At 42.8% G+C, this 25,352-nt stretch overlaps 1 protein-coding gene and 1 long non-coding RNA gene across 2 annotated transcripts; one reads left to right on the top strand and one right to left on the bottom strand.

Moving 5' to 3' along the window:
- Positions 1–2,443: 2,443 nt before the first annotated feature.
- On the top strand, positions 2,444–2,928 carry LOC122088833 (transcription factor ILI3-like). Its single transcript, XM_042658178.1, has 2 exons — positions 2,444–2,563; positions 2,658–2,928. The coding sequence occupies exons 1-2, from the start codon at positions 2,450–2,452 to the stop codon at positions 2,832–2,834; spliced, it is 291 nt and encodes a 96-aa protein (XP_042514112.1). The 5' UTR covers positions 2,444–2,449; the 3' UTR covers positions 2,835–2,928.
- A 1,037-nt stretch (positions 2,929–3,965) lies between these two features.
- Positions 3,966–5,261, bottom strand: LOC122089990. The gene is made up of 2 exons (XR_006143381.1): positions 4,623–5,261; positions 3,966–4,213 (listed from the first exon to the last, which is right to left on the bottom strand). It is a non-coding gene; the product is annotated as an uncharacterized LOC122089990 (long non-coding RNA).
- Between the last annotated feature and the right edge of the window lie 20,091 nt (positions 5,262–25,352).

The raw sequence follows: 25,352 nt of genomic DNA, 5'->3' as shown, positions 1-25,352 counted from the left end.
AGAGGGTGGTATCAAAGTCTTGTCCTTCCTCCTTCTCCGGTTAAGGTCCTTCTCCGGCAGCCTTCTCAGTTCGGTTTGAACCTCTGCTAGTTAAAGAGACGGTCTAGGCCACGCCCTATTGCAGGTTACTTCCTGGTTCTGGTTTTCTGGTGTCGGAAAAAGGCCCTTTGAGCGATGGGTTTGTCAGGCCCAGGAGAGGCCGATCAGGACCCCCTTGGACCTAGTTCTCAGAGTTGGAGCAATGAGTAAGGCTTGGAACATGATCAGAATCCACAGAGAGGAAGAGGGCATCCTCTTGCTGGCCTTTGGTTAGGTCATAGGCATGATTTTGTAACCTATATGCCAGTTGGTAGTGGAGAGTTCCTGCTAAAGCCGTAGGAGTCTGGGGAGTTCTAGAAATTTGGATCTGGAACTTCAAAGCAGAAGAAAGATGGGGATCTACTACGGCTATGTTGAAATTAGGGTAGAGAGTGAGGAATATAGTTCCTGCATTCAGGGTGGTCTGAACAGTGGCAATCACGGCATGTTCATACCGGAGAAAGCGACTATCAAGAAGTGCGATCCGGGAAACCACGGGAAGACCTTTCCTGCCATGGAAAGAAAGAGCGAACTTAATCGCACCAAAGTGGAAAAGAGGCATTAAGTCCAAAAACCGAATAGCACCACTCACCGGCGAAACTCAGATAGATAAAAAGACGACTAGTCGAGGCCGATCAGGACCCCCTTGGACCTAGTTCTCAGAGTCGGAGCATCTCGAGCCGTTACAGGGTATAAAAACGGCCTCTCCTGGGCCTGACAAACCCATCGCTCAAAGGGCCTTTTTCCGACACCAGAAAACCAGAACCAAGAAGTAACCTGCAATAGGGCGTGGCCTAGACCGTCTCTTTAACTAGCAGAGGTTCAAACCGAAAAGCCGTTTCTTGTGCTTCTTTGAGGAGGGAGGAGGAAACTTCCGAAAATGAAAAGGCTTCTTTGTAGGACAATCACAAGAGTGATCAGTGCCTTTACACTTGATCTTCATCCAAGAAGTGTCACAGGTAGAAGAGACCTTGTCAGATTTTGATTACTGTCGCCACAACATCTCACCGGATCTGATGTTGAGCAAAGGACAGCAAAACACCCCCAACTCTTTTTGCCCTTTCACCCCTGCAACAAGTTACAGCCAACCCCTATCGTGACCGGATCCGACACCGCCAACTCTTTTTGCCCTTTCGCCCCTGCAACAGGTCACAGTCAACCCTTGCTGCAACTAGATCCGACACTGCCCAAGCTCGGCAACAGTTGCAAAGATCTAACTTTGTTGTTCGGTAATTGCTCTCTGTGTTGTCTTGACAACTGGGTTTCCTACCTCTCTAATGTTCTAGTTCTTTCTCTCTCCGTGGCTTCAAGCTTCACTTCCCTTAATTTCCGGTTTGACAACTGGGTCTTTGAGTTCTCTCTCTCTTTCAATTTGAATCATTGGTATTGAAACCGTTTCTTGCCATTTAATTGATATTGCCCCAAACTTATTTTCTAGCTATAAAGATCCAGAGGGTGAAAGAAGAGAGATCTGAGAATGAATCTCACAGTTTCGGCCGATCTCTACAACCTTGAAGTTGAAGAAACTCCGACCCATCTCCATCGCTTCTCTTTCCTTCTTTGCATCTCTCTCTTCCAACCAAACTTTCCTTCGTTCCATCTCTCTTTACCAACTAAACGTCGTTGGGTGGAAATTTATTCACTTTACCTTTTTTTTTTATTTATAAGCCTTAATTCAAAAATTTGCTTGAGCTTGAAATGGATGGGGTCAGCTTGAACTTGCCCCATAGACCCTCGAATGGGCTAGCGCTACGGCTGGTTGTCCCCCCTTGAGGAAACTCGCTTGGCTGAATGATTTAATGGATGCCACTTGGTGCAGCTATGTAAGGACCTTGATTGGATGCAGGAATTTTGGGGCCCACATTGATGGGTTTGGTAGATAAGTCCAAAATCCATCTGGACCGTGCGAATTTGCTTAAAAAAAATTTTTGTTGGGGTACTGTCACCCAATAGCGGCATGACATGTGGCTTTATCTTTCCATTCTTAAAATTGATGAATCAACAAACACGGGGGACATGATTTCAGAAGACAGGGCTTGTGGGTCGAGGACATATTCCTTTCTGGAAAGACTTCAAGAGAAAATTAATAAAAATGACTTGGACAGTAGTAACCTATGGAACTACACGTGTCCAAACAGAAACTGCGTACATTGGACTTGCTCAAATGAGAAAAGGGCCCACATAATTTGATGGGTGATGGGCCCTTCCTTGTTTGCCAAATTCGTGACGTATGGGCCCAAAATAAGAACCTTTCCTCCCTTGCAAGAGCTTGTATAAGAACCTTGCCCCCCTTCATCAGCTTCCACGATCCACACCTGACTTTAGAGTAACTGAAGAGCCCAAGAAAGAAGAAGCAGAGATACCTCCAGTAATGTCTACCAGAGGATCAAGAGCTTCAAGAATCACAGAAGATGAAATTAAGGATCTAATCCGAAAGTTACAAGCTGTGATACCAGAGCCTCATAAGACGGGCACAATCAGAGGAGTATGCTGAATATCTTGTTTTCTTATTGTGTTGGTTCATTTCATTAGATAATGATTTGTGTTCTTTACACTTAATTTTTGGTGATTGGATTCAGGCATCAGCTTCGAAGATTCTGAACGAGACATGCAACTACATAAAGAGCCTGCACAGAGAGGTGGAGGACCTTAGCGAGAGATTGTCAGCGTTGATGTCCTCTATAGATACCAGCAGTGCTGAGGGAGAACTTATGAAAAGTCTACTTGTTCAAACAATGAGAAGATCCGAGAGGTAGTGTGAAGGTTGTGTCCTTGAGCCAACCCACATTGGACAAAATCCCAGCTCTTGTCCAATTAGATGATCCTAAATGGTGGCTTTAGGGGAAAACAAAGAAGCTAGTTTATCTAGAAAATGGAGACCATTTTGTAAGTTGTGTCATTTTTCTTATCTCAGTTATATATACTTGCATAACAATCTTCTCCCATGCTGGATGGGGTGCAGTGAACATTCTATGGCTGGGAGCATCTTGAGGTGTGTGACTAGATGTTCCCAGCCGTGTGATTCTCGCTTCACCCCATCGAGCATCTGATGTAAAGGTACCTAATTACTTTTGTAATCAGAAATTTCATGGACCAACGAAACTCATGGCCCTTGGCGCATGTAAAAAACATCAATAAAAGTGGGATTTTACCTTTCATGAGTGGTGGGATGGTCATTTAAAAAAATAAATTCTTGGAATTCAAGTGCTTGGAACTCAATATGTCAATTTATACAGGACCAGAATCAATTATGACCATTGACCACCAATGAATAACCATTGCAATCAAGGACACAAACAGTGGTGAAAGTCTCAAAAAAAGGGCAAGAGGTGGCTGCTTGATCGTATAGTGCAGGGGATTTTTTCGTTTCATAAGAGAGGGACTATAATTTCACACGCTTATCAATTTAAGCACAGAATCCACACAACCAAGTAGTCTTCTTTTAACCCTTAAAAAAAAATAATAATAATAGTAATAGTAATAGTAATAATAATAATAATAATAATAATAATAATAATAATAATAATAATAGAAGGAAAATGGACACTACAAGGCCCTCTCACCTGGGTCAGTGAAATGATCATCCTGCCCCTTTTCTTGGACATTTGTGTGTGCACCCCCATTGGTCCCTACACTAGCGTAGGGTTACACAGCCTAGCAGCAAGGCCCTTCCAGCCACAAAAAGAATTGCAAGGACGGGTTTATGTATCATATCAGTCTGTATTGGCCATATTGTATGGTTTTGCCGTAAAAAAATAAAAATACCGATGTCATACAAAACCAAGCTCTAATTCGGTATAGGTCAGGTATTCGCCATTGGTATTAGCTGATTCCGATATTGATCGTCCGATTAACTGATATGAAACCGATAACTAAAAACATGCACAGTACTTAAACCTTCATTTTATATTGAATGTCCCCTCTCCTCTTCCCCTACTGTAACAGAAGAACATATATAGATGATGTTTCAACAAGGAAGAAGATCAATCTCAGCTATATTATATGCCGGTTGTGACTCTTTTGATTCAGTCGCTACTCTCTGTACACAAGCTTTCCGAGTGATCCGTCCAAGAAAGGAAGGTGGGAAGAACTTTTAAACCCCAAGAAATGTATCAACGCCGATCGCCAGTCTTATCTGCCCAGGTCAATAGAACATTTCCACAAATTAATTCAGATATGAAAAGATGACGAACAGAAACAATAACAATTGAATTGACGTTCATGAAAACGAACAGAATTCACAATCTCCCAAACCTCAATACACTAGAACAAATCAATTTCCACCTCTCTCACTAGAAATTAGTCTAGTTCAGTAAAGAACAATCGAACAGTGAGAACAATTTTCCACAATTCGGTTAGGCAAAAAGGAAAAGGAAACGAAATGAAACACAAGAATGATCCAAGATGAGCAGTTCTTCCATTTTTTTTTCTGGAATTCAAGAAAGCGTAACAGAACGGAAGTACTATCATCCAGATGGATTTCAACATTACAAAAGCAAGCCTGCGAGAGAGAGAGAGAGAGAGAGAGAGAGAGAGAAGCGAACCTTAATGAATCGTTTCAATGGCAGTTTTGCCACTGAGGGGAGAAGAAGGCAAGATCGGCCTTGAAATTATAAAACTATCCATCTGCGAGGTGAGATGAAGAACAGCAAGCTTCTCTTTCGTGCTAAGTCCCTCTCGAATTTCCTCCCCTAGGTGCCAATCTTCTTCTTTGATCTTCAAAATTTGATGATGAACGATTCCAATGTTCTTCGTCCAGTACTCCAATTTTTCATCCGATTTAGGGGACTTGTACAGAGTAGTCTCCACTGAACCTTCTCTTTCTCGATCGTCCTTTTGTTGCTTCGTAGTAGCAGACCCCTTCGATTGACATGAAAAACATCCGTAAATGTCAGAATGAGTATCAGATGTAGGTTCCCTCATCGTCTTCGTATCTTGAAACCTTGGAGCAGCCGTCGCAAACTCAGAGCAAGCCCTCACTTCGTTGAGTTTCTGAAGATCAGAAAGCGAGCCCCTGTCTTGCGATTCCTTCACAGCCTCTACCAGTCATGCTTGATCTGAAACCGAGAGCGAGAGAGAGAGAGAGAGAGAGAACAGAAAACTACGGTTTACCGATGGAGCATTCGACAGGATAAAGCAAGGAATGCAATCTGGCCTTCTAAGTAACTTACCTTTCTGGTTCGGTTTCGCTTCCTTGCAAGTCACCGCCTCGAAACGTAACACTCCGGAACGACTTGTTTCCAGCCACGTGTCAATTAACGGTGAGAACAAGAGACGGTAACGTGGGAGCTGATAGGGTATCTGGACTAGGAGTCTAGGACTAGGACCGGTGGAAGCTGTTAGCGTTGTTGTCGCAGGAATGTCTGGATCTTTCGGGTTTGGTGCCACGTAAGCGGAATCGTTGTTAGTGCCAGGTGACAAATATTCTAGAGATGACCTTTATATTAAAGATTCGAATCCTACGGCATGGGATCAGGGGCTGTTCTGGAGCCTCAGAGTTTGAAGGCTTAGGTCTACAACAGCAGAACTCCAGCTCGTTTTATTAACGAGAAGTGCTCTCTCTCATGCTTTGCAATTGGTTAGGGAGGAGATTTGATTCAAGTCCACGTTATAGTTTAACGGCAAAATATTCGGATCATAATGGCTGGAGCATGGAGGGGAACACCATACACATGGCTATTATTACAAAAGATGAGTTGCCTAAAATCACGTGGCTAAGGAAGGTTTCACATAAGATGTGAGTTAAATATGGCCAGCATGATAATCATCTTGTTTCTTAATTAAATTTTTATTCAGAAATGATTTTTTTTTATATTTTTGTTCCTGGATTATATTTTTGAGTAAAAAAATATGTTTAATAATATGTAATAATTTATATTTTTGGATTAGAAAAGAAAAAGAAATATATTCACTACATACTAATTTCTGTGTATGACACTTATATAAATTTACAAAATATCATTTAGTACCTAAAATTTTAGTATAGGGGGTGGTAGTGTTTGGTAGAAGTTGCATTGAAGATATTTTATTTTTAATATGAAATTACTTCTTTGCCTATCAAATTAACTATGTGCTCATTAATTAAATAACAACCCTCTATTTTCCCCTCTTATTTCTAGGATAGAGATTTTTTTTTTTTTTTTTTTTTTCTTTCCTAGCAACTTTTAGGTTATGGTTCAATCCTAAGAGCAAAAAAATGAACTTGTGGTAACAGACGGATTTCTATTATTTTTTTGTTCTCATAAACAAAAAAATTGATAAGTAGAGAAACATAATGATTATCATATAGGTCCTAAGTAATCGTGTGGAATATGAAGGGAATGATTGGCATGAAAATATGTGCGAACAAGGGGATCGAGTGTAAGTTTGAAACTTTTTGGAAGATTCCACAAGGAAGAACATCCAGTAGATGAGACTCGTTAGAGAAACCAAAACTTTAAAGGGAAGGAAGATGCGTGGTTATTTTATGGCACATTTGGTGCATGTTGTCACAGCCCACTCACTGAAGGCCCATAGGCATAGCCCATTAAGCCCATGGACTTAGACCATTGGGCTAAGTGAGGCCCAGATTCTAGTGAATTCTACCAAAGTGTGGAACTCTAAATATTTTGTAGCAGCTATGTTTTAGAAGATATTTGTATGATATATTTTAGAAAGTTACTAGAATCCTCCACAAAGGAGGTGGAAGTAACCGTTAGATGTAAGACACATGTACATATCCTAGCCATTCATTGTAACTAGGAGTACCTATAAATAGAGATGCCCTCATTTAGCCTAGGCACCAACCAAGACTCACCAACCAACCAACCAAGAGAATAATCCACCAAGCAATCCCTTAAGAAGTGCAGTTAGGCTGACTTAGTGCTAGTGGAGTGCTAAGTGCTTGCACGGTTGCTTAGAAAGGTCTAAGGCTGTAACAGTTGTGGTATCAGAGTTTCGATTACGAGGGAGCCAAGCTTATGGGACATTATATCGAATGATTCAGAAGTGCACGATGCGACAACAGGTGAGCAAAACCATGGAAGGGAGGGCAACCCCAAAACAGGGAAGCAAAGGAGGAATAAGGACAAGTCTGTGGATGTTGGTGGTGCTATGGAGCCTTGCTTAGCTCGGGTGGAGCTAGTAATGGCCGCAGCAATGGAACACCTCGATGTTGTAGAGAAAAGTGGGGAGGAGCTCGAAAGCCGTGTGGGTGAGGTCGAATGCCAGATGAGGGAGCTCAAGGAGTCCCTACCAACTACTCTCAACACCATGGCACACCATCAAAAGAAGGAGCTTGCAACCTTCAAGGCTCAAGTGTGGGAGGAGATTGCCACCTTCAAGGATTAAGTATGGGAGATGTTGACCAAGATTGAAACTCATATTGACGAGGTACATGAAGATTGGGCCATGTGTAGATACCCTACTTTTTAAACCTGGTTTAATTACACGGTTGACCCGATTTAACTATGTAGGACCCGAACCAGAGAGGCGGTTCCTTATGGACCATGATGGCAAAGGTGACTTTGAACACAGGTTGGCCAGACAAGTCCGAGTCAGTGCCAGAGGAGACGGGTGTACCCAAGCTGTGTACATGCACGTATCATAAGGTCATATACGGGTAATGCTGGTATGTAATCGTATCCTAAAGTGTATACGTATAATACACCTTGTCCCGAGAGTGAGATACATGCCGAGAGTCTAATTCCATTGAAATCTCACTTGTTGGCTAAGTTTCGACTCATAGGTGGGCGGTCACAGGTGGGCACATCCGCCCACCTGAGTGACCCACCCATGTGGTTACTAGATATTTTAAAGTATAAATAGCATTTATTGTGTTTCTCCTTTTCTCATTTATTACATGAAAGGGTTGGTGAGAAGAGTAAAGAGGGGAGAGAAAAGAAGGGAAGAAAAGAGAACGAAGAAGAAGAAAGGGGAAGAAAGAGGAGGAAGGAATGATTTTAAGCGATGCCAAGGTTTGATATTCCCATTCCGACCCCGGAAGAGTGATCCCCAACATGAGATTTGCGATTAGAGGTGAGCAAAGGCTATGCTTCTTAAACTTTCACCAAACCCAAGTAAAACCCTTGATTTGAGTAGAGTTCTTTGAGATCTTGTAAATCCCACTTGAGATGGTGAATCTAAGGTTTAATAGATGGTCTATGTGTTGATTCTGAAGGATTGAAGAAGTGTTTACAAGATTTGAGAAGCATTGGTGATTTCTTGAGCTAAGAAGTGATTTTGGGGTTTTGAAAGAGTTCTTGAGCAAATAAGGTAAGATGGCTTTTCAATTCTTAAATCTAACTTAGATCTAGATTAGAATCATCTTATAAGATCCTAGATGTGTGGAAAATGTGATTGGAATAGCCCCATTTGGTTTCCCCAAGATTGGGAAAAGTTTCAAAGAATAAAGCAATTTTTCGTCCCCTCAGGTGGGTGAGGACCGACAGGCCGACCAGCTCGCTTGAGGGCACCCGCCTGAGAGGGCAGGCCCTCGGTTCCCATCGGTGGGTGAGGATCAGCGGGCCAACCCCCCCGCCTGAGAAGACCGACGGGTGAGCCCACCCACCTGAGAAGACAGGTGGGCGAAGACAAGCTGGCTGTCTGGCCCACCCTTGGGGCCCCCAACGTGATTTTTGTGTCCGAATGGACCCAAAATGGACGAACAACCTTCTTTTATGGTTTTAAACATGATTGAAACATCAAATCTTGTTAGTTTTGACCCCAAGGTGGTGAAATGCTAACCCCATTCACTTATGATAGGTTCACTTGAAACTTACGTTTCTCACGCCGGATCTCACCCGTACCAAGCGTGAGTGTTTGTACACAACAAGTAAGTGGGGAGAGGATGTTTGACTTTATTTTAAGGCTTGTTTTGCATCATTCAATTGTATCTAGACTAGCCATGTCATTATGCAAATTATATGTAAATTAGTCATCCTCATATGATTATGAAATGTGTGTTGCGTTTACATTCTCAATGCTAAATGATTGATGTGCTTATGTGATGAATGATTGGATTACTGTGAATGATGCATTATTAGACGAGATGCCGCAGTCGGCCTGAAAATGAGTGCACTGGTGGCCCGTGGAATGGGACGTTGTGGCACTATGCAATCGTACTATGTTATATAGGAGCATGCAATTTAGGATTATGATTTTTCCGTGCTACGACCCTTCCCAACAGGGGTTGAGGTGTTGGATTATCACTTGGGGGGAAGTAGTGGTTGCGGTTGTCGTGTCACTGTGACGGTTAGACATACGCCCGGCTGGTCATTAGGACATTTGACAACCTCAGTGGTATATTCAAGAGGGCCAATCGTACTGCTTTTAAATTGCTGGAGTCAGCACCTTTACTTTCTATCATTTACTTTTATGTTGAGAGCCGGTGGTCGGCATGCTTTACTTTTTCGAGTACTCACGGTGGGTCTTCTTTGACAACTCTATGGGTGTATCGCGGGATGGAGTTCGCGGCTCGTACCTGGGGCATACGCGCACTGTAGTTGTAGTAGCACATAACCAAAGACTTAGTAATGTTGTTTAGGTGGATAAGATTTAAAATGAATTGTATAGCATATAATGCATATGGATGTGATTGTTGTTGTCTTTCTTTTCACTTACTGAGCTAGTGAGCTCATCCCACGTGCGCACCTTTTTCAGATGATTTTGCAGGTCACCCGCCTGAAGATCAAGGGTCGGGCCCTACAGTTGAGTTTCTCGATAAGGATTGGTGGGTCCCCGAGGAGTATGAACACGGTGCTGATTGTATATGCCAGGGCTGTGTTGCAGGATCGCAGTAATGGCACTGTACATGATTTTGCTTTTTGATTCTTTTGATGATAAAAAATGTGTACTTGATGCGTAAATTGTTATTCTTTTTGTGTACTTGATGCATAAATTGTTATTCTTTTTGTGTAAATATCATGCCCGCGGGCCCACATGTATTTATCTATATACTACAATTTAGGTATCAAGTATATTGGGGATAGTTATAGGTAATTTAAGTCTTCCGCTAAACTTTTGAACACTTATCTTAGATGTGGGTATGCTGTGGTGGGTACTGTATCAGATGATCTTGGCAGGTTTGGGTTAACTCGAGTTAACCCGATCATCGGTCTGGTTCTGTGTGAACGGGGTGTGACAACGGTGGTATCAGAGCTTGATACTCTATCCACTTGCAGCATACCATTTAGACCCCATAGAATCTATAATAGGAAATGGGGTTGGATAAATATAAAAACTTTAAGGAATTAAAAGCCAAAGAAAAAAAAATAGTTGCATTCATTTATTGCATTTCATGGCATGCATGAGAGAAAGTTTGCTTGGAATAAATAAAAGATTAGTTATCTGATTTCATAACCCATCAAGTGCGAATTTAACAAAATTTTCAACAGCATAATAACGCTAAAATAAGATTTTCTAAATTTTCAAATAGAAACACTTGATAGACAACATATATATATATATATATATATACGAATAAACATAATCGATAAAGGTTAATTAACGTTGTTACAACCAAATTACAATAAGTTTATCTAGCAGAAAAAACTAACCACAAGTCACCAACAACATCATAACACCATACTAGCAAGTCCAAATTACAGAGAAAAGTACAAATATATATATATATATATACATATAGTCCACTATAAACACATAAACAACAGAGACAAGCAAAAGCTGATTTGGATAGGCAAGCTAAGTCCTCAGAGACCCTCGCCATCGTCTAGCTCTACTACTCCATCCCTCCTAAGCCTCGATCTAACATTGAGCCGACGGTCGTAGTAATCAAACCTTGAATTCACTAGTTGCACATCCCTCCGGAGTTGGGTAAAATCCACTGAAATAGCATTGACCGTTGTGTTTAAATCCTCGCTCAATCTTAGAAAGGAATTTTCTAATGTGGCCTGCCTTTCTAAGATATTTTCCTTTCTAGTAGCACTCTCATCTAGTATTCTCAGAAGCTGATCTTGCCCATCTTTCAAGGCCCGCATACTAGTAATCATACTCTCAAAGTCAAATACGCCACTCTCAGGTGGTGGGGCTCTATGTTGTGGGCCTGCAATCCTTACAAAGTCAGGATCAGCATCTCTCGAATCAAGAGGCTCCTCCTTGAGGATATCCTCGTTCAGAAAGTCCTCCTCGAATTGAGGAACATAATCCTCATCCTCCTCACTATTTTCCTCCTCCATGTGGACATCCTCCCTGTGGACATTCCCCCTATCCCTGCCTCCTTAAGCTCCTGCTCTTTGAGGTACATCCATAAGAGATTGGAGACCCATCCTGCGTAGATTTCCCCTGTTAAATTTATCCACTAGAGTCTTTCCCTCCTCACCACTCAAATCCACCCCAAAGAACTCAAAAACCCTGGTGAGGGTCCAACCATATGGGAAACCTCCGTCCTCAGGATGTGTGGCATGATGTTCCATAGTCTTAAGTATAATGTAGGGCAAGCATAAATGCTCGACACCTCCCTCCAAGGCCTTGTTGATGCAAAAGGCTATGTAGGCTGCTATGAAGCCTACTTGGTTCCTGTGACCTCCTCTATGGAGTAAATTAAATTAAACCAAGTGAGCAAATACACGAGCCTCTAGGTGAAATGTCGTCTCGAAATCCGAACGCACTTTGCTACTACAAATGGTCTAGTAAATGTGGTCCTGCATCTCCGAACTTAAGGATGGGCCCACAGGCTTACTCCTCAGGGGCTATAAAATTGATGCCCAACTGATGAAATATTTAAAATACTAGCAAGAGTGTCTACAGTCAAACGAATGTTCACTCCCTTCACCATGCTGGTGATTGAGTACTCCCCATACTAGTAAGAGACCTCCAAATTACAGTACAATCTTCGAGCCAGGCATTTATAGCAGGGGCGGTCAATGTTAAGGATGGACTGCCAACCTAGTGCAGTAAACCTCTCTTAAAGTTGAATCTTGTTGAAATCACAAATTACCACGATTTTCTCCATCATCACAGACTTCTTTAGAAAGGTCTGCCAATTAGTTTCCCCCCTCAAACTCCGGAAGAGTCCCTCATCGTAGTCTAAAGGATCGATGGGGGCATGTCCTTGTTGCCTTGTATGAAGGGCCGGGGAACTAGTCCCTACACTCTTCCGTTTTGAAGTTGTGGCCCTACGTCGATTGGAAGAGGGTGCGGGTTCCTTGCCCTTGCGAGAAGACATCCTAGTAAGAAAAGAGAAGAAATAATGATAAGTAGGGATGTTGCATAACAAAGGAAGTAAATAGATGGGTGAGCAAGCACATGTAAATGCACCTAAATACATAATGTGGATCATTATAAAGAGGGGTGGTTAAGCCATGGGGAAATGAATAGGAGGAAACACCCAAAACATGACATCCACTAGCATGTTACAAAATAGAAAAGTAACAGAGGAGTATAAAGCATGGCAAGAGAGAAGTGATGGAAAACCTCATAAGAATTTCCTCAAGAAGGGTAATTGGTGTCAAATGATGGAAAACCCAAATTCAATGTGCTAGTTCAATATAAGAGAATGAAAAAAAAAATCCCATAATAGTGTAGAACTTGAAGCTTACATGTCAATGATAGTAATGCCTATCATTATACAATCAAGACTATGCAAAGAAATTTTCTATCATGACATAGAGGTGTAAGGAATGAGAGAGATTCAAAGTTGTTCACAAGTGTGGATTCAAAGTGTAAGACAAATATCATTGCACCAACAATTAATGGTAAGCGATTCAAAGTTGTTCACAAGTATGGAATGAAATGAAGAGAATTATAGAAACCCCAGAAATATTTTTTTCAAGAAACCTAACACAAAAGAGATGGATTTTTATGGGAAAGAGATGGATTTTCATAGAAAAGAGATGGGATTGCAAGCATATACAAGTTTCCATGATATTTCCAACATTATAAGTACAAATCAAGGATAAGAAATCTCATTTGAGTTGTTAGTTGGGAAGAAAGGAGAAGAAATAGAAGAAAAACCCACAATTGGAGAAATTAGGGCACGATTTGGGATTTCCTCCCATAGATTGGGTAGTAAAGTCCAAAACTATGAGTAAGTCATGAAGGAAGCATCATATTCTCATGGAATGATTATTCTATGGAAGGAAACATGAAAAGAAATCAAGTCTTGGGGAGTATAAATGGATTCAACACCCAAAATATAGGTTCTAAGAAGAGAAATGGGGAAGAGACTTACTTGAGAGTGAAAAGAGCTTGGATCTTCCAAAATTCATGGAATCGTTGAGTGAAATCGCTAGTGGATGTGCCAAGAAACCTCCAAAAATCACCCTAAGTGAGCCAAGAGAAGGGATGGGAGAGAGAGGAGGAAAAAGGGGCTTAAAAGCCCCTTTGCGTTTTCTACCTCGGGTTGGATCAGCGGGCCCAACCCGAGTTGCCACCGGTGGCAGCCCACCAGTTGGGAGAAAAAAAAGGGGATTATATATATATATATATATATATAATAATGATAAAAAAAAATCGAGTGGGACCACGGTCCTACTTGTCAAAGCGCTAACACGGTACCTTCGGGGCTAAGCTGTGGCTAGATGCAAGACATCATACACTACAATACCTCATGTGTGGGCATATGATTATGTATCTATGTAAATTCTAAGGTACTTAACCAATGTTTTGTGTATGGTATGTTCCAGGTGCAAGGACACGATGGTACGTACTAGATCCGGTAGCAATGCACGAGGTACCTCACGTGGTCCTCGTTCTGTCGGTCGACCACAAAATCCTCGAAGGTCCCGCTCTGTGGGGCAAACCCCACTTTCACAACCTCAAGAAACCCTTGATCAGGGTGTGGCACAAAGGGATCCACCTGTGACCACACTTTCGGATCCTCCACCTGTCATCACTCCGAGTGATGTTGTAACTATAGTTCAGCAGTCACAGCAAGCCTTCTAGCAATAAATGCTCCAACAGCAGCAGGCATTTATGGCTACTATATAGCAACAGTTAGACCTTCCTCAACTTGATCAACATCCTCAGATAATTACTCCACAAGACCCACCTACAGGGTCTAGGTATGGGGCCACAAGCCGGAGGTACACCTCCAATTCCGTCACTCAACACTCCTCCGTACATGATGCCCCCTCCGTACCCTTACTATCCGGCATATGCACCCAATTACCCATTGACGAATAATACGTTAAGGTTAGTGGAATCTTTCAAGAGGAACTTACCACCTGTATTCTCTAAGGTGGGGAGTGATCCTCTAGAGCCGGACCAGTGGATCCAAGAGCTGGAAAAGATATTTGAGGTAATTGAGTGCACTGATGCACAGAAGCTTATTTGTGCAGGGCTGCAACTCAAGAATGAAGCCAACTCTTGGTGGCAAGCCTTTAAGCCTATATTATTGGTCGCACATCCGGAACCCACATGGGAGCAGTTCAAGGAGTTGTTTTTTGCTAACCATTACCCTCGTAGCTTCAGAGACCGTAAAGAGACGGAATTCATAGCCTTAACTCAAGGAAATAAGACTATCCTTGAGTATCAACAACAATTTGAAAGCTTGTTCCATTTTACCCCTAGGGATATGAGGTCAGTTGAAGAAAAGACTGTAAGATTTTTTAAGGGATTAAAGGCATCTATTGGGTCTGTGCTCGAGGTCTTAGATTTGACAGACTATGGCCAGATTGTGTAAAAAGCTAAAACCATGGAAGATAAGCAGAAGGGAGAACAGTCCCTCACACCAGGATGGTGGAAGAGGACTAATCCATTTTCGGACGTGGGCAACTCATCCAACGTATACCGTGGGTCATATAGTTCTGGGCCTACATATAGATAGCCCTATAGGCCATCTGGCTACCTTCCTCGACCGACTGGTGGTCCGAGCTCTACATCTTTTCGTCCAAACACTAGTATGGTGCCTACAGTCACAAGGCCACCCCGTCCTCCATCTACAGTTGGTCAGGTACAAAGGGGCCCTACCCCAGTTTCGGCGTCACAGATCCATTGCTTTAATTGCCACTCTTATGGGCATTATACTAAAGACTGTCGGGTTAGACCAGCCTTACCCTCCAGTCAGCCCTCTGTGTATAGACCCCTCTTAACTCGGGAGAATCAACCACAAGGAAGAATGTATGCCTTATCAGCTGAGGAAGCTGAGGCTAGCATAGAAGTGGTAGCAGGTACATTCTAATTTAAGATTTTATTTATGCTGAATTTTGATGACCTACTATACTTATATACATTGATTGCACTAGGTGTTCTACCCATATCGGGTATACCAGCCTATGTCTTTTTTGATTCAGGAGCTACACACTCATTCACTTCTAAGAGATTTGCTGAGAAACTTGGTATGTCACCCAGGACACTAGATCATGAGATGATTGTTAGTATGCCTTCAGGCAAAGTTACACGGTTGAAGGAGGTGTACGGGCCATGCCCAGTCGAAATTAATGGGAAGAAATTGGATGCAGAACTCATTAAATTCAACATGCAGAATTTTGATGTTATAATGGGCATGGATTGGTTATCGGCCCATCGAGCTAATGTGATGTGTGCCAAAAAATTAATTAGGGTGACAGATGATGAAGGGAAAGAACTGGTATATCAAGCAGATAAAATGAAACGGACTAGAAAGGTCCTCGTCTCCGCTCTTGAAGCGGTAAAGTTATTGGAAAGTGGATGTCAGGGTTACTTAGCATCGGTACTTGATGTTGATGCAAATGTTACAACTCTAGAAGAGGTAAAGGTGGTTAAAGAATTTCTCGACGTCTTTTCAGATGATCTGATGCATCTACCGCCTGATAGAGAGTTGGAATTTGCCATAGACTTGATTCCTAGAGCGGCTCCAGTGTCTAAAGCTCCATACAGGATGGCACCAGCCGAATTGAAGGAGTTACAGATGCAGTTGCAAAAATTATTGGAGAAGGAGTTTATTCGCCTAAGTGTTTCACCTTGGGGTACCCCAGTATTGTTTGTCAAGAAGAAGGATGGCAACTTGCGTTTGTGCATCGATTACCGGAAACTGAATAAGCTAACCATTAAGAACCGGTATCCATTACCACGCATTGATGATTTGTTTGACCAACTACAAGGTGCAAAGGTATTTTCAAAGATAGACCTTAGATCAGGCTATTATCAGCTCAAGATAAAGAGCGGCGACATACCCAAGACAGCTTTCAGGACTCGGTATGGTCACTATGAGTTCCTAGTGTTATCTTTTGGGTTAACCAATGCACCGGCAACATTTATGGATTTAATGAATCGAGTATTTCACGATGTCCCTGATAAATGAGTAATTATTTTTATTGATGACGTCTTGATCTACTCTAAGACAGAAGAGGAGCACACTCAACACCTAAGGATGGTATTACAAAGGCTGAGAGAGCAACAATTGTTTGCCAAATATAGTAAATATGAATTTTAGCTTGAGCAAGTTGGATTCCTGGGACACGTAGTGTCTAAGGACGGAATTGAGGTGGATCCTGATAAGGTGAAAGCAGTAGTAGAATGGAAAAGCCCTAAGAACGTTACTAAAATTAGAAATTTCTTGGGTTTGGCTGGATACTACCGGCGCTTCATTGAGAATTTTGCTCGGATCTTAGCACCAATGACTAAGTTAACTAAAAATGGTGTGAAATTTGAATGGATAGAGGAATGTGAGAAGAGTTTTCAGGAATTGAAGAAAAGGTTGGTGTCGGCCCTTGTGTTGACCATCCCTGAAGGCACAGGTGGAATGACAGTCTACACTGACGCTTCTAAGGTTGGGTTGGGTTGTATTCTCATGCAACGCGGTAAGGTGATAGCGTATACATCGTGACAACTAAAGAAATATGAGGAGAACTACTCCACTCATGACTTGGAATTAGCTGCAGTCATTTTTACCTTAAAGATTTGGCGACATTATTTGTATGGGGAGAAGTGCGAAATATACAGTGATCACAAAAGCCTTAAGTACTTTTTCACCCAAAGAGATTTGAACATAAGGCAGAGGAGATGGCTCGAGCTCATGAAGGATTATGTCTGCGACATTCAATATCATCCTGGCAAGGCTAATGTAGTGGCAGATGCGTTGAGTCGAAAGGCACAGATTGTGTCACTCTCATACTTAGCAATCAACCCACCACTCGTACAAGAGGCGATGCTAATGGATGAAACCCTCTTATATGAAGGAGCAACCTTAGAGCTTAAACATCAACTAGAAAACCTAAAATGGTTGACTGTATCCCTAGCAGCTCTACAGGTGCATCCGTCTATTACGCAAGAGGTGATAATGAAACAACCTTTGGACCCTTAGTTGCAACCAATCAGAATTAAGATTCAAGATCATACAATAAACAACCCTGATTTCGTTTTAGCCAGCGACGGGGCATTATTGTTTCGAGGTAGGTTGTGTGCCCGATGATTTGGAGATACAAGACAAGATAGTGCAGGAAGCACATAGCTCCAAGTACTCACTTCATCTAAGAAGTACAAAGATGTATAAGGACCTTAAATAAAACTACTAGTGGCCAAGCATGAGAATCACAATAGCCCTATATGTGGCGACTTATCTTACATGCCAAAAAGTAAAAGCTGAGAGGCATCAACCTTATGGTACTCTTCAGCCACTCCCAGTACCAAACTGGAAGTGGGATAGGATTACGATGGACTTTGTCATCGGACTACCATGCATACCTAAGGGGATGGATGCGATTTGGGTAATAGTTGATCGGCTTACTAAGACTGCTCATTTCATTTCCATCAAGACCAAATTCTCTATGTCCAAATTAGCACAACTTTATATGGATAACATAGTGCGCTTGCATGGAGTGCCAGTGAGAATTGTGTCAGATAGGGACCCAAGGTTAATTTCCAGATTTTGAAAAAGTTTCCAGCATGCTTTAGGATCACAATTGAACTTGAGTACTGCTTTCCAGCCACAGACTGATGGTCAGTCAGAGCGAACCATACAGATATTAGAAGACATGCTCAGGGCATGTGCAATGAAAATGTGTGGTGGTTGGGAAGAATATATACCCCTTATGGAGTTTTCCTATAACAACAGTTATGAAGCAACAATTGGATGGCTCCATATGAGGCATTATATGGTAGGAAGTGTAGAACTCCTCTGTATTGGAATGAGGTAGGCGAACGTCGAATGTTAGGACCCGAAATAATACAGATGACATGTGACAAGGTCGATATTATTAGAGAAAGGATTGAGGCAGCTCAGTCACATCAAAAGAGTTATACAGACACCCGCAGGAAAGACATTGAGTTTGAAGCAGGAGAAAAGGTGTTTCTCAAGATTTCTCCTGCTAAAGGGTTGCATAGGTTCCATAGAAAGGGTAAGTTGAGCCTGAGATTCATTGGCCCATTTGAGATTTTAACTCGGGTTGGCTCAGTAGCCTACATGCTTGCTCTTCCATCTTTGCTCGGAAATGTTCATAATGTATTTCATATATCCATGCTGAAGCGATACGTTCACGATCTATCGTATGTATTACCCATGCAACCAGAATATCTAGTGGCTGATATGACCTATGGAGAATAGCCAGCTAAAATCTTGGACTAAAAGGTGAAAACCTTTCACAACTGCTCCATTTCCTTCGTAAAGGTGCGATGGGTTAATCATTCACTTGAAGAAGCATCTTAGGAGAAAGAAGATGAAATCCAAGTCAAGTACCATCATCTTTTCGAGCAACCAGGTACGCCAATTTCAAGGAAGAAATTTTTAAAAAGATGAGGTAAATGTGATACCCTACTTTTTAAACCTGATTTAATTACACGATTGACCCAGTTTAACTATGCAGGACCCGAACCAGACAGAGTTAAGGCGGGTTCCTTATAGACCATGATGGCAATGGTGACTTTGAACACAGGTTGGCCAGACAAGTCCGAGTCAGTGCCAGAGGAGACGAGTGTACCCAAGTCGTGTACATGCACATATCATAAGGCCATTTACGGGTAATGCTGATATATAGCCGTATCCTAAAGTGTATATATATAATATACCTTGTGCCGAGAGTGAGATACATGCTGAGAGCTGAATTCCATCGAAATCTCACTTATTGGCTAAGTTTCAACCCACAAGTGGGCGGTCACAGGCGGGCGCATCCGCCCATCTTGGTGATCCATCCATGTGATTACTAGATATTTTAAAGTATAAATAGCATTTATTATGTTTCTCCTTTTCTCATTTATTATAATAAAGGATTGGTGAGAAGAGTAAAGAGGAGAGAGAAAAGAAGGGAAGAAAAGAGAACGAAGAAGAAGAAAGGGGAAGAAGTGATTTTGGGGTTTTGAAAGAGTTCTTGAGCAAAGAAGGTAAGATGGCTTTTCAATCATTAAATCTAACTTAGATCTAAGTTAGAATCATCTTATAAGACCCTAGATGTGTGGAAAATGTGATTGGAACAGCCCCATTTGGTTTTCCCATGATTGGGAAAATTTTCAAAGAAGAAGGTAATTTTTCGCCCCCTCAGGCGGGTGAAAACCGACGGGCCAACCAGCCCGCCTGAGGGCACCCGCCTGAGAGGGCAGGCCCTCGGTTCCCACCGGTGGGTGAGGACCGGTGGGTCAACCCACCCGCCTAAGAATACTGGCGGGTGAGCCCACCCACCTGAGAAGACAGGTGGGTGAAGACAGGCAGGCTGTCTGGCCCACCCGTGGGGCCCCCAATGTGATTTTTGTGTCCGAATGGACCCAAAACGGACGAGCAACCTTCTTTTATGATTTTAAACATGATTTAAACATCAAATATTGTTAGTTTTAACCCCAAGGTGGTGAAATGCTAACCCCATTCACTTATGATAGGTTCACTAGAAACTTACGTTTCTCGCGCCAGATCTCACCCGTACCGAGCGTGAGTGTTTGTACACAAAAAGTAAGTGGGGAGAGGACGTTTGACTTATTTTAAGGCTTGTTTTGCATCATTTAATTATATCTAGACTAGCCATGTCATCATGCAAATTATGTGTAGATTAGTCATCCTCATATGATTATGATATGTGTGTTGCGTTTTACATTCTCAATGCTAAATGATTGATTTGCTTATATGATGAATAGTTGGATTACTGTGCATGATGCATTATTAGACTAGATGTCACAGTCGGCCTGAAAACGAGTGCATTGGTGGCCCGTGGAATGGGACACGGTGGCACTATGCAATCGTACTGTCATATAGGAGCATACGGTTTAGGATTATCATTTTCCCGTACTACGACCCTTCCCAACAGGGGTTGAGGTGTTGGGTTATCACTTGGGGGGAAGAAGTGGTCGCAATTGTTGGGTCACTGTGGCGGTTAGACATACGCCCGGCTGGTCATTAGGACAGTCGGTAATTTCAATGGTATATTCAAGAGGGCCAATCGTACTGCTTTTAAATTACTGGAGTCAGCACCTTTACTTTCTGTCATTTACTTTTATATTGAGAGTCGGTGGTCGGCATGCTTTCATTTCCCTAGTACTCATGGTGGGCCTTCTCTGACAACCCTATGGGCCTATCACGGGATGGAGTTCGCGGCTCGTACTGGGGGCATACGTGCACTGTGATTGTAGTAGCACATAACCAAAGACTTAGTAATGTTGTTTAGGTGGATAAGATTTAAAATGAATTACATAGCATATAGTGCATATGGATGTGATTGTTTTGTGGATTGTTGTGTGGTCCTTCTTTTCACTTACTGAGCTAGTGAACTCATCCCACGTGCGCACCTCTTTTAGATGATTTTGCAGGTCACCCGCCCGAAGATCAGGGGTCGGGCCCCACACTTGAGTTTCTCGATGAGGATTGGTGGGTCCCCGAGGAGTATGAGCACGGTGCTGATTGTTCGTGCAAGGGATGTGCTGCGGGACCGCAGTAATGGCACCGTATAGGATTTTGCTTTTTAATTCTTTTGATGATCTCCCTTTTTGTGTACTTGATACGTAAATTGTTATTCTTTTTGTGTAAATATCATGCCCGCGGGCCCATATGTATTTATCTATATACTACAATTTGGGTATCAAGTATATTGGGGATAGTTATAGGTAATTTAAGTCTTCCGCTGAACTTTTGAACACTTATCTTAGATGTGGGTATGCTGTGGTGGGTACTGTATCAGATGATCCTGGCAGGTTTGGGTTAATCGGAGTTAACCCGGTCACCAGTTCGGTTATGTGTGAACGGGGTGTGACAGTAGTGGCTGGGGGAGCCACTACCTCTCATGATATGCCTAGGGTGGAGGCACCTAGGCTTAAGTCATTTTTCGAGAAGGGAGATGCATGAGAAGTCGACAATTTCTTTTGGCATTTAGAGAGGTACTTCAAGGCAATATCACTTGACGATGAGGCATCAAAGGTACGGACTACTACTCTCTACCTCACCGATAATGCAACCCTACGGTGGCGTAGGAGGTATGCCGACATTGAAATAGGCTTGTGAAGCATAGATACTTGGGATAGCTTCAAGAAAGAATTGAAGAAACAATTTTATCCTGAGAATGTCGCTTTCTTGGCTAGAAAGAGCCTCAAAAGGCTCATGCACACGTGGTCTATTCGGGATTACATTAAAGAATTCTCTACTTTGATGCTAGAAGTCTTAAGTATGACCGATGAAGAACTCCTATTTAACTTCATGGATGACCTCCAAGGCTAGGTTGCATAGGAACTGCAACGTCGAAGCGTACAGGACCTTACTTCAATCATTGTAGCGGTAGAGTCATTGGTGGAGTTTAGGAGAGAGGATAGTTTTAAGGCTAAGAAAGGCAACAATGGAAAAGGTGGGGGAGAAAAAGTGTCCAAAACCTACCCTCCAAAGGAAGGCACTAGCAAACCATCTTCAAGCAAGGAGGGTAGGCCCAGGCTCAATAAGAAGAACAAGTTCACACCTAAAGACAAATGATTCTTGTGTGATGGGCCATATTGGGCTAGAGATTGCCCCAAGAGGAAGGCTCTTAATGCCTTACTTGAGGAGAAAAGTGAAGACAAAGCACATATAGGGTCCCTACAACGACCAAATGCCATCAAGGTCAAGACAGAGGTCAAGGCCACAACCTCTTTGAAGGGGCTAATGTATGTTGAGGTCACCGTCAATGTCAAACCCACTCATGCTATGATAGACACAGGCTACGCACAACTTTGTCTCGACGGAGGAGGCAAAGGAACTTGGACCTAGGGTGTCCAAGGAGGGAGGATGGCTCAAAATAGTCAACTCCCAAGCTCGTCCAATACATGGCACTGGTCGAGGGGTCGAGATGAGTATTGGGATATGGAAAGGCACTGTGGATATGTTGATAGTGCTTATAGATGATTTTCAGGTAGTACTTAGCATCGATTTCCTATGAATGGTTAAGGCCATACTCATGCCATTCATAAGCATAGTTTGCATCATGGAGGAAGGAGTTCCATACATGATCCCAACGGTGCAAGGGTCCAAGGGTGGCCCAAAACTCCTTTCATCCATACAGCTAGAGAAAGGAGTCAAGAAGGGAGAAACAACGTACTTGGCGGCACTGTTAGAGCAAAAAGAAGACAATCCTACTGAGGTGCTACCCAAGTCAATTGAGAAGGTTCTTAAAGAGTTCAAGGACGTGATGCCATTCGAACTACTCAAGAGGCTCCCACCTAGGAGGGAGGTGGATCATGCCATCGAGTTGGAGCCAGGTGCCAAACCACCAGCAATGGCACCTTATAGAATGTCACCGCCATAGTTGGAGGATCTAAGGAAGCAACTCAAGGAATTATTGGACGCGGGATTCATTCGCCCTTCTAAAGCTCCCTATGCCGCCCTAGTTCTCTTCCAGCGGAAGCATGATGGATTATTACGACTATGCATCGACTACCGAGCGTTGAACAAGGTAACAATCAAGAATAAGTATCTCATTCCTTTAATAGCTAATCTATTTGATAGACTTGGTGGGGCAAGATACATTACCAAGTTAGACTTACGATCGGGGTACTACCAAATTCACATTGAGACAACGTGTGTGATGCAGTATGGCACATATGAGTTCCTTGTAATGCCATTTGGCCTCACCAATGCCCCGGCTACATTCTCCACCTTGATGAACAAGATCTTCCACCCCAACCTTGATAAGTTCGTGGTAGTGTACTTAGACAACATCGTTATCTATAGTAACACCCTGGAGGAACATGTACAACACTTGAAGATCATCTTTAAGGAACTAAGGGACCATTAACTTTATGTTGAGAAGGAAAAATGTGCATTTGCATAAGAGGAGGTGATGTCCTTGGTCACAAGGTGAGAGGTGGAACAATACGGATAGACAAAAGCAAGATGCGAGCTATTCAAGAATGGGAGCCACCTACCAAAGTGACTGAGTTAAGGTCTTTCCTTGGCTTAGTTAACTATTATCTATGATTTATTCAAGGTTACTCAAGAAGGGCAGCTCCACATATCAACTTTCTAAAGAAGAATAGACCATCAGTCTGGTCAGACGCATGCCAAAAGGCCTTTGAGGACTTGAACAAGGCCATTATGGAGGAATCGATGCTTGCCCTACTTGACTATGGAATCCATTTGAGGTGCATACAGATGCATCTAACTTTGTTATCGATGGGGTGTGATGCAAGAAAGGCACCCCATTGCTTATGAGAGCCACAAGTTGAATGAGATGGAGTGACGTTACACAGTCCATGAGAAGGAGATGATCGCGGTGGTGCATTACCTAAGGACGTGGTGACACTACCTACTTCGGTCAAGGTTCGTGGTGAAGACGGATAACGTTACCACTAACTACTTTTAGACCCAGAAGAAACTGTCTTAAATAAGCTAGATGGCAAGACTTCTTGGTAGAATTTGATTTTGTCTTTGAGTACAAGCCAAGCAAGGCCAACGAGGTGGCCGATGCACTTAGTAGGAAGGCAGAGTTAACTTCTCTTACCTAACCGGAGGGGGAACTTCTAGAGTTGATCAAGGAGGGCCTCCAACATGATCCTGTGGCTAAGAGCTTACTTGCCCTTACATAAGAGGGTAAGACACGAAGATTTTGGGAGCGAGATGGCTTGCTCTAAGTGAAGAAAAGGAGACTTTACATGCCTAAGTGGAGTAACCTCATTCGCGAATGCCACGACACTAAATGGGCTGGCCACGTAGGACAACGGTGCACGTGGGCATTACTGGAAGCTGCTTACTATTGGCCTCAAATGTGTGATGACATAGAGGCCTATGTTAGAACCTCTCTTGTGTGCCAACAAGACAAGGTGGAGCAACAGTCACCTAAGGGATTACTAGAGCCACTCCCTATACCTGAAAGAGGACTTCATCAGTGCCCTACCCGAGTCAGAAGGGTGTGTGTTAATAATGGTGGTGGTTGATAGATTTTTTAATTATGGCACATTCGTGGCGACACCAAGGGATTGTACGACGAAAGAAGCGGCAAGGCTATGTCTAAATCATGTTATCAAGCATTGGGCTATGCCCGATCCATAATAAGTGATCAAGACCCTCGCTTCACAGGGAGGTTCTGGGCGGAGCTATTCAAGTTGTCGGGATTGTCGCTACACTTCTCAACAAGCTTCCACCCCCAGACCGAAGGTCAAACAGAGGGCATCAACAGCCTGTTGGAGCTTTAGTTAAGGCACTTCGTAAGTGCTAATCAGCATGATTGGGCCAAGTTGCTAAATGTGGCTTAGTTCTCCTATAATTTCTAGTGAAGTGAGGCTACGAACTAAAGTCCATTTGAGATTGCCATGGGACAACAACCCTTAACGCCAAACACGATGATGATTGACTATACAGAGAAGAGCCCTTCGGCGTTCAAGATTGCCATGGAGTGGCAAGCAAAGCTTGATGTGGCTAAGTCATACTTAGATAAGGCCACTAAGAAGATGAAGAAATGGGCTGACAAAGGGAGGCTATCAAAAAATTTTGAGGTTAGGGATTTGGTACTCGTGAAGCTCCTACCTCAATAATTCAAGTCCCTAAGATAGGTACACAAAGGGCTAGTACGCCGGTATGAAGGCCAGTTCGAGATCACTAAGAAGGTGGGAAAGGTATCCTATTTAAGTGAGCCTACCTCCTAAACTCAAGATCCATCCGATCTTCCTTGCAAGCTTATTAAAGCCATACCATGGAGATAAGACCCAAGTCGTGGAGCCTCATTAAGAGCACCAATGATTGTCACTACTTCCTACGATAAGGAGGTTAAATACATGATCGCTGATCGAGTCATCCGGAGACGAGGAGTACCTCCTAGTAGGGAGTACTTAGTCAAGTGGAAAGGGATATCAGAGAGCGAGGCAAGTTGGGAACCCATCGACTCTTTATGACAGTTTCAAGACCACATGCAAAGGTTCCACGAAAAAGACCCAACAAGGACATCGCAGACTTAGGTGAGGGAGAGTATCACAGCCCACCCACTGAA

This window comes from Macadamia integrifolia, chromosome 9 (genome assembly GCF_013358625.1).
Source record: "Macadamia integrifolia cultivar HAES 741 chromosome 9, SCU_Mint_v3, whole genome shotgun sequence".
Taxonomy (NCBI): domain Eukaryota; kingdom Viridiplantae; phylum Streptophyta; class Magnoliopsida; order Proteales; family Proteaceae; genus Macadamia; species Macadamia integrifolia.
Note: the sequence above shows the minus strand (reverse complement) of the source record. Positions and strands in the feature narration are given on the sequence as shown.

Excerpts from the sequence above, each read along its gene's own strand:
- LOC122088833 (XM_042658178.1), top strand. The coding sequence starts at position 2,450 with ATGTCTACCAGAGGATCAAGAGCTTCAAGAATCACAGAAGATGAAATT. Across the intron at positions 2,564-2,657 it reads AGACGGGCACAATCAGAGGA|GCATCAGCTTCGAAGATTCT; the intron begins GTATGCTGAATA and ends GATTGGATTCAG.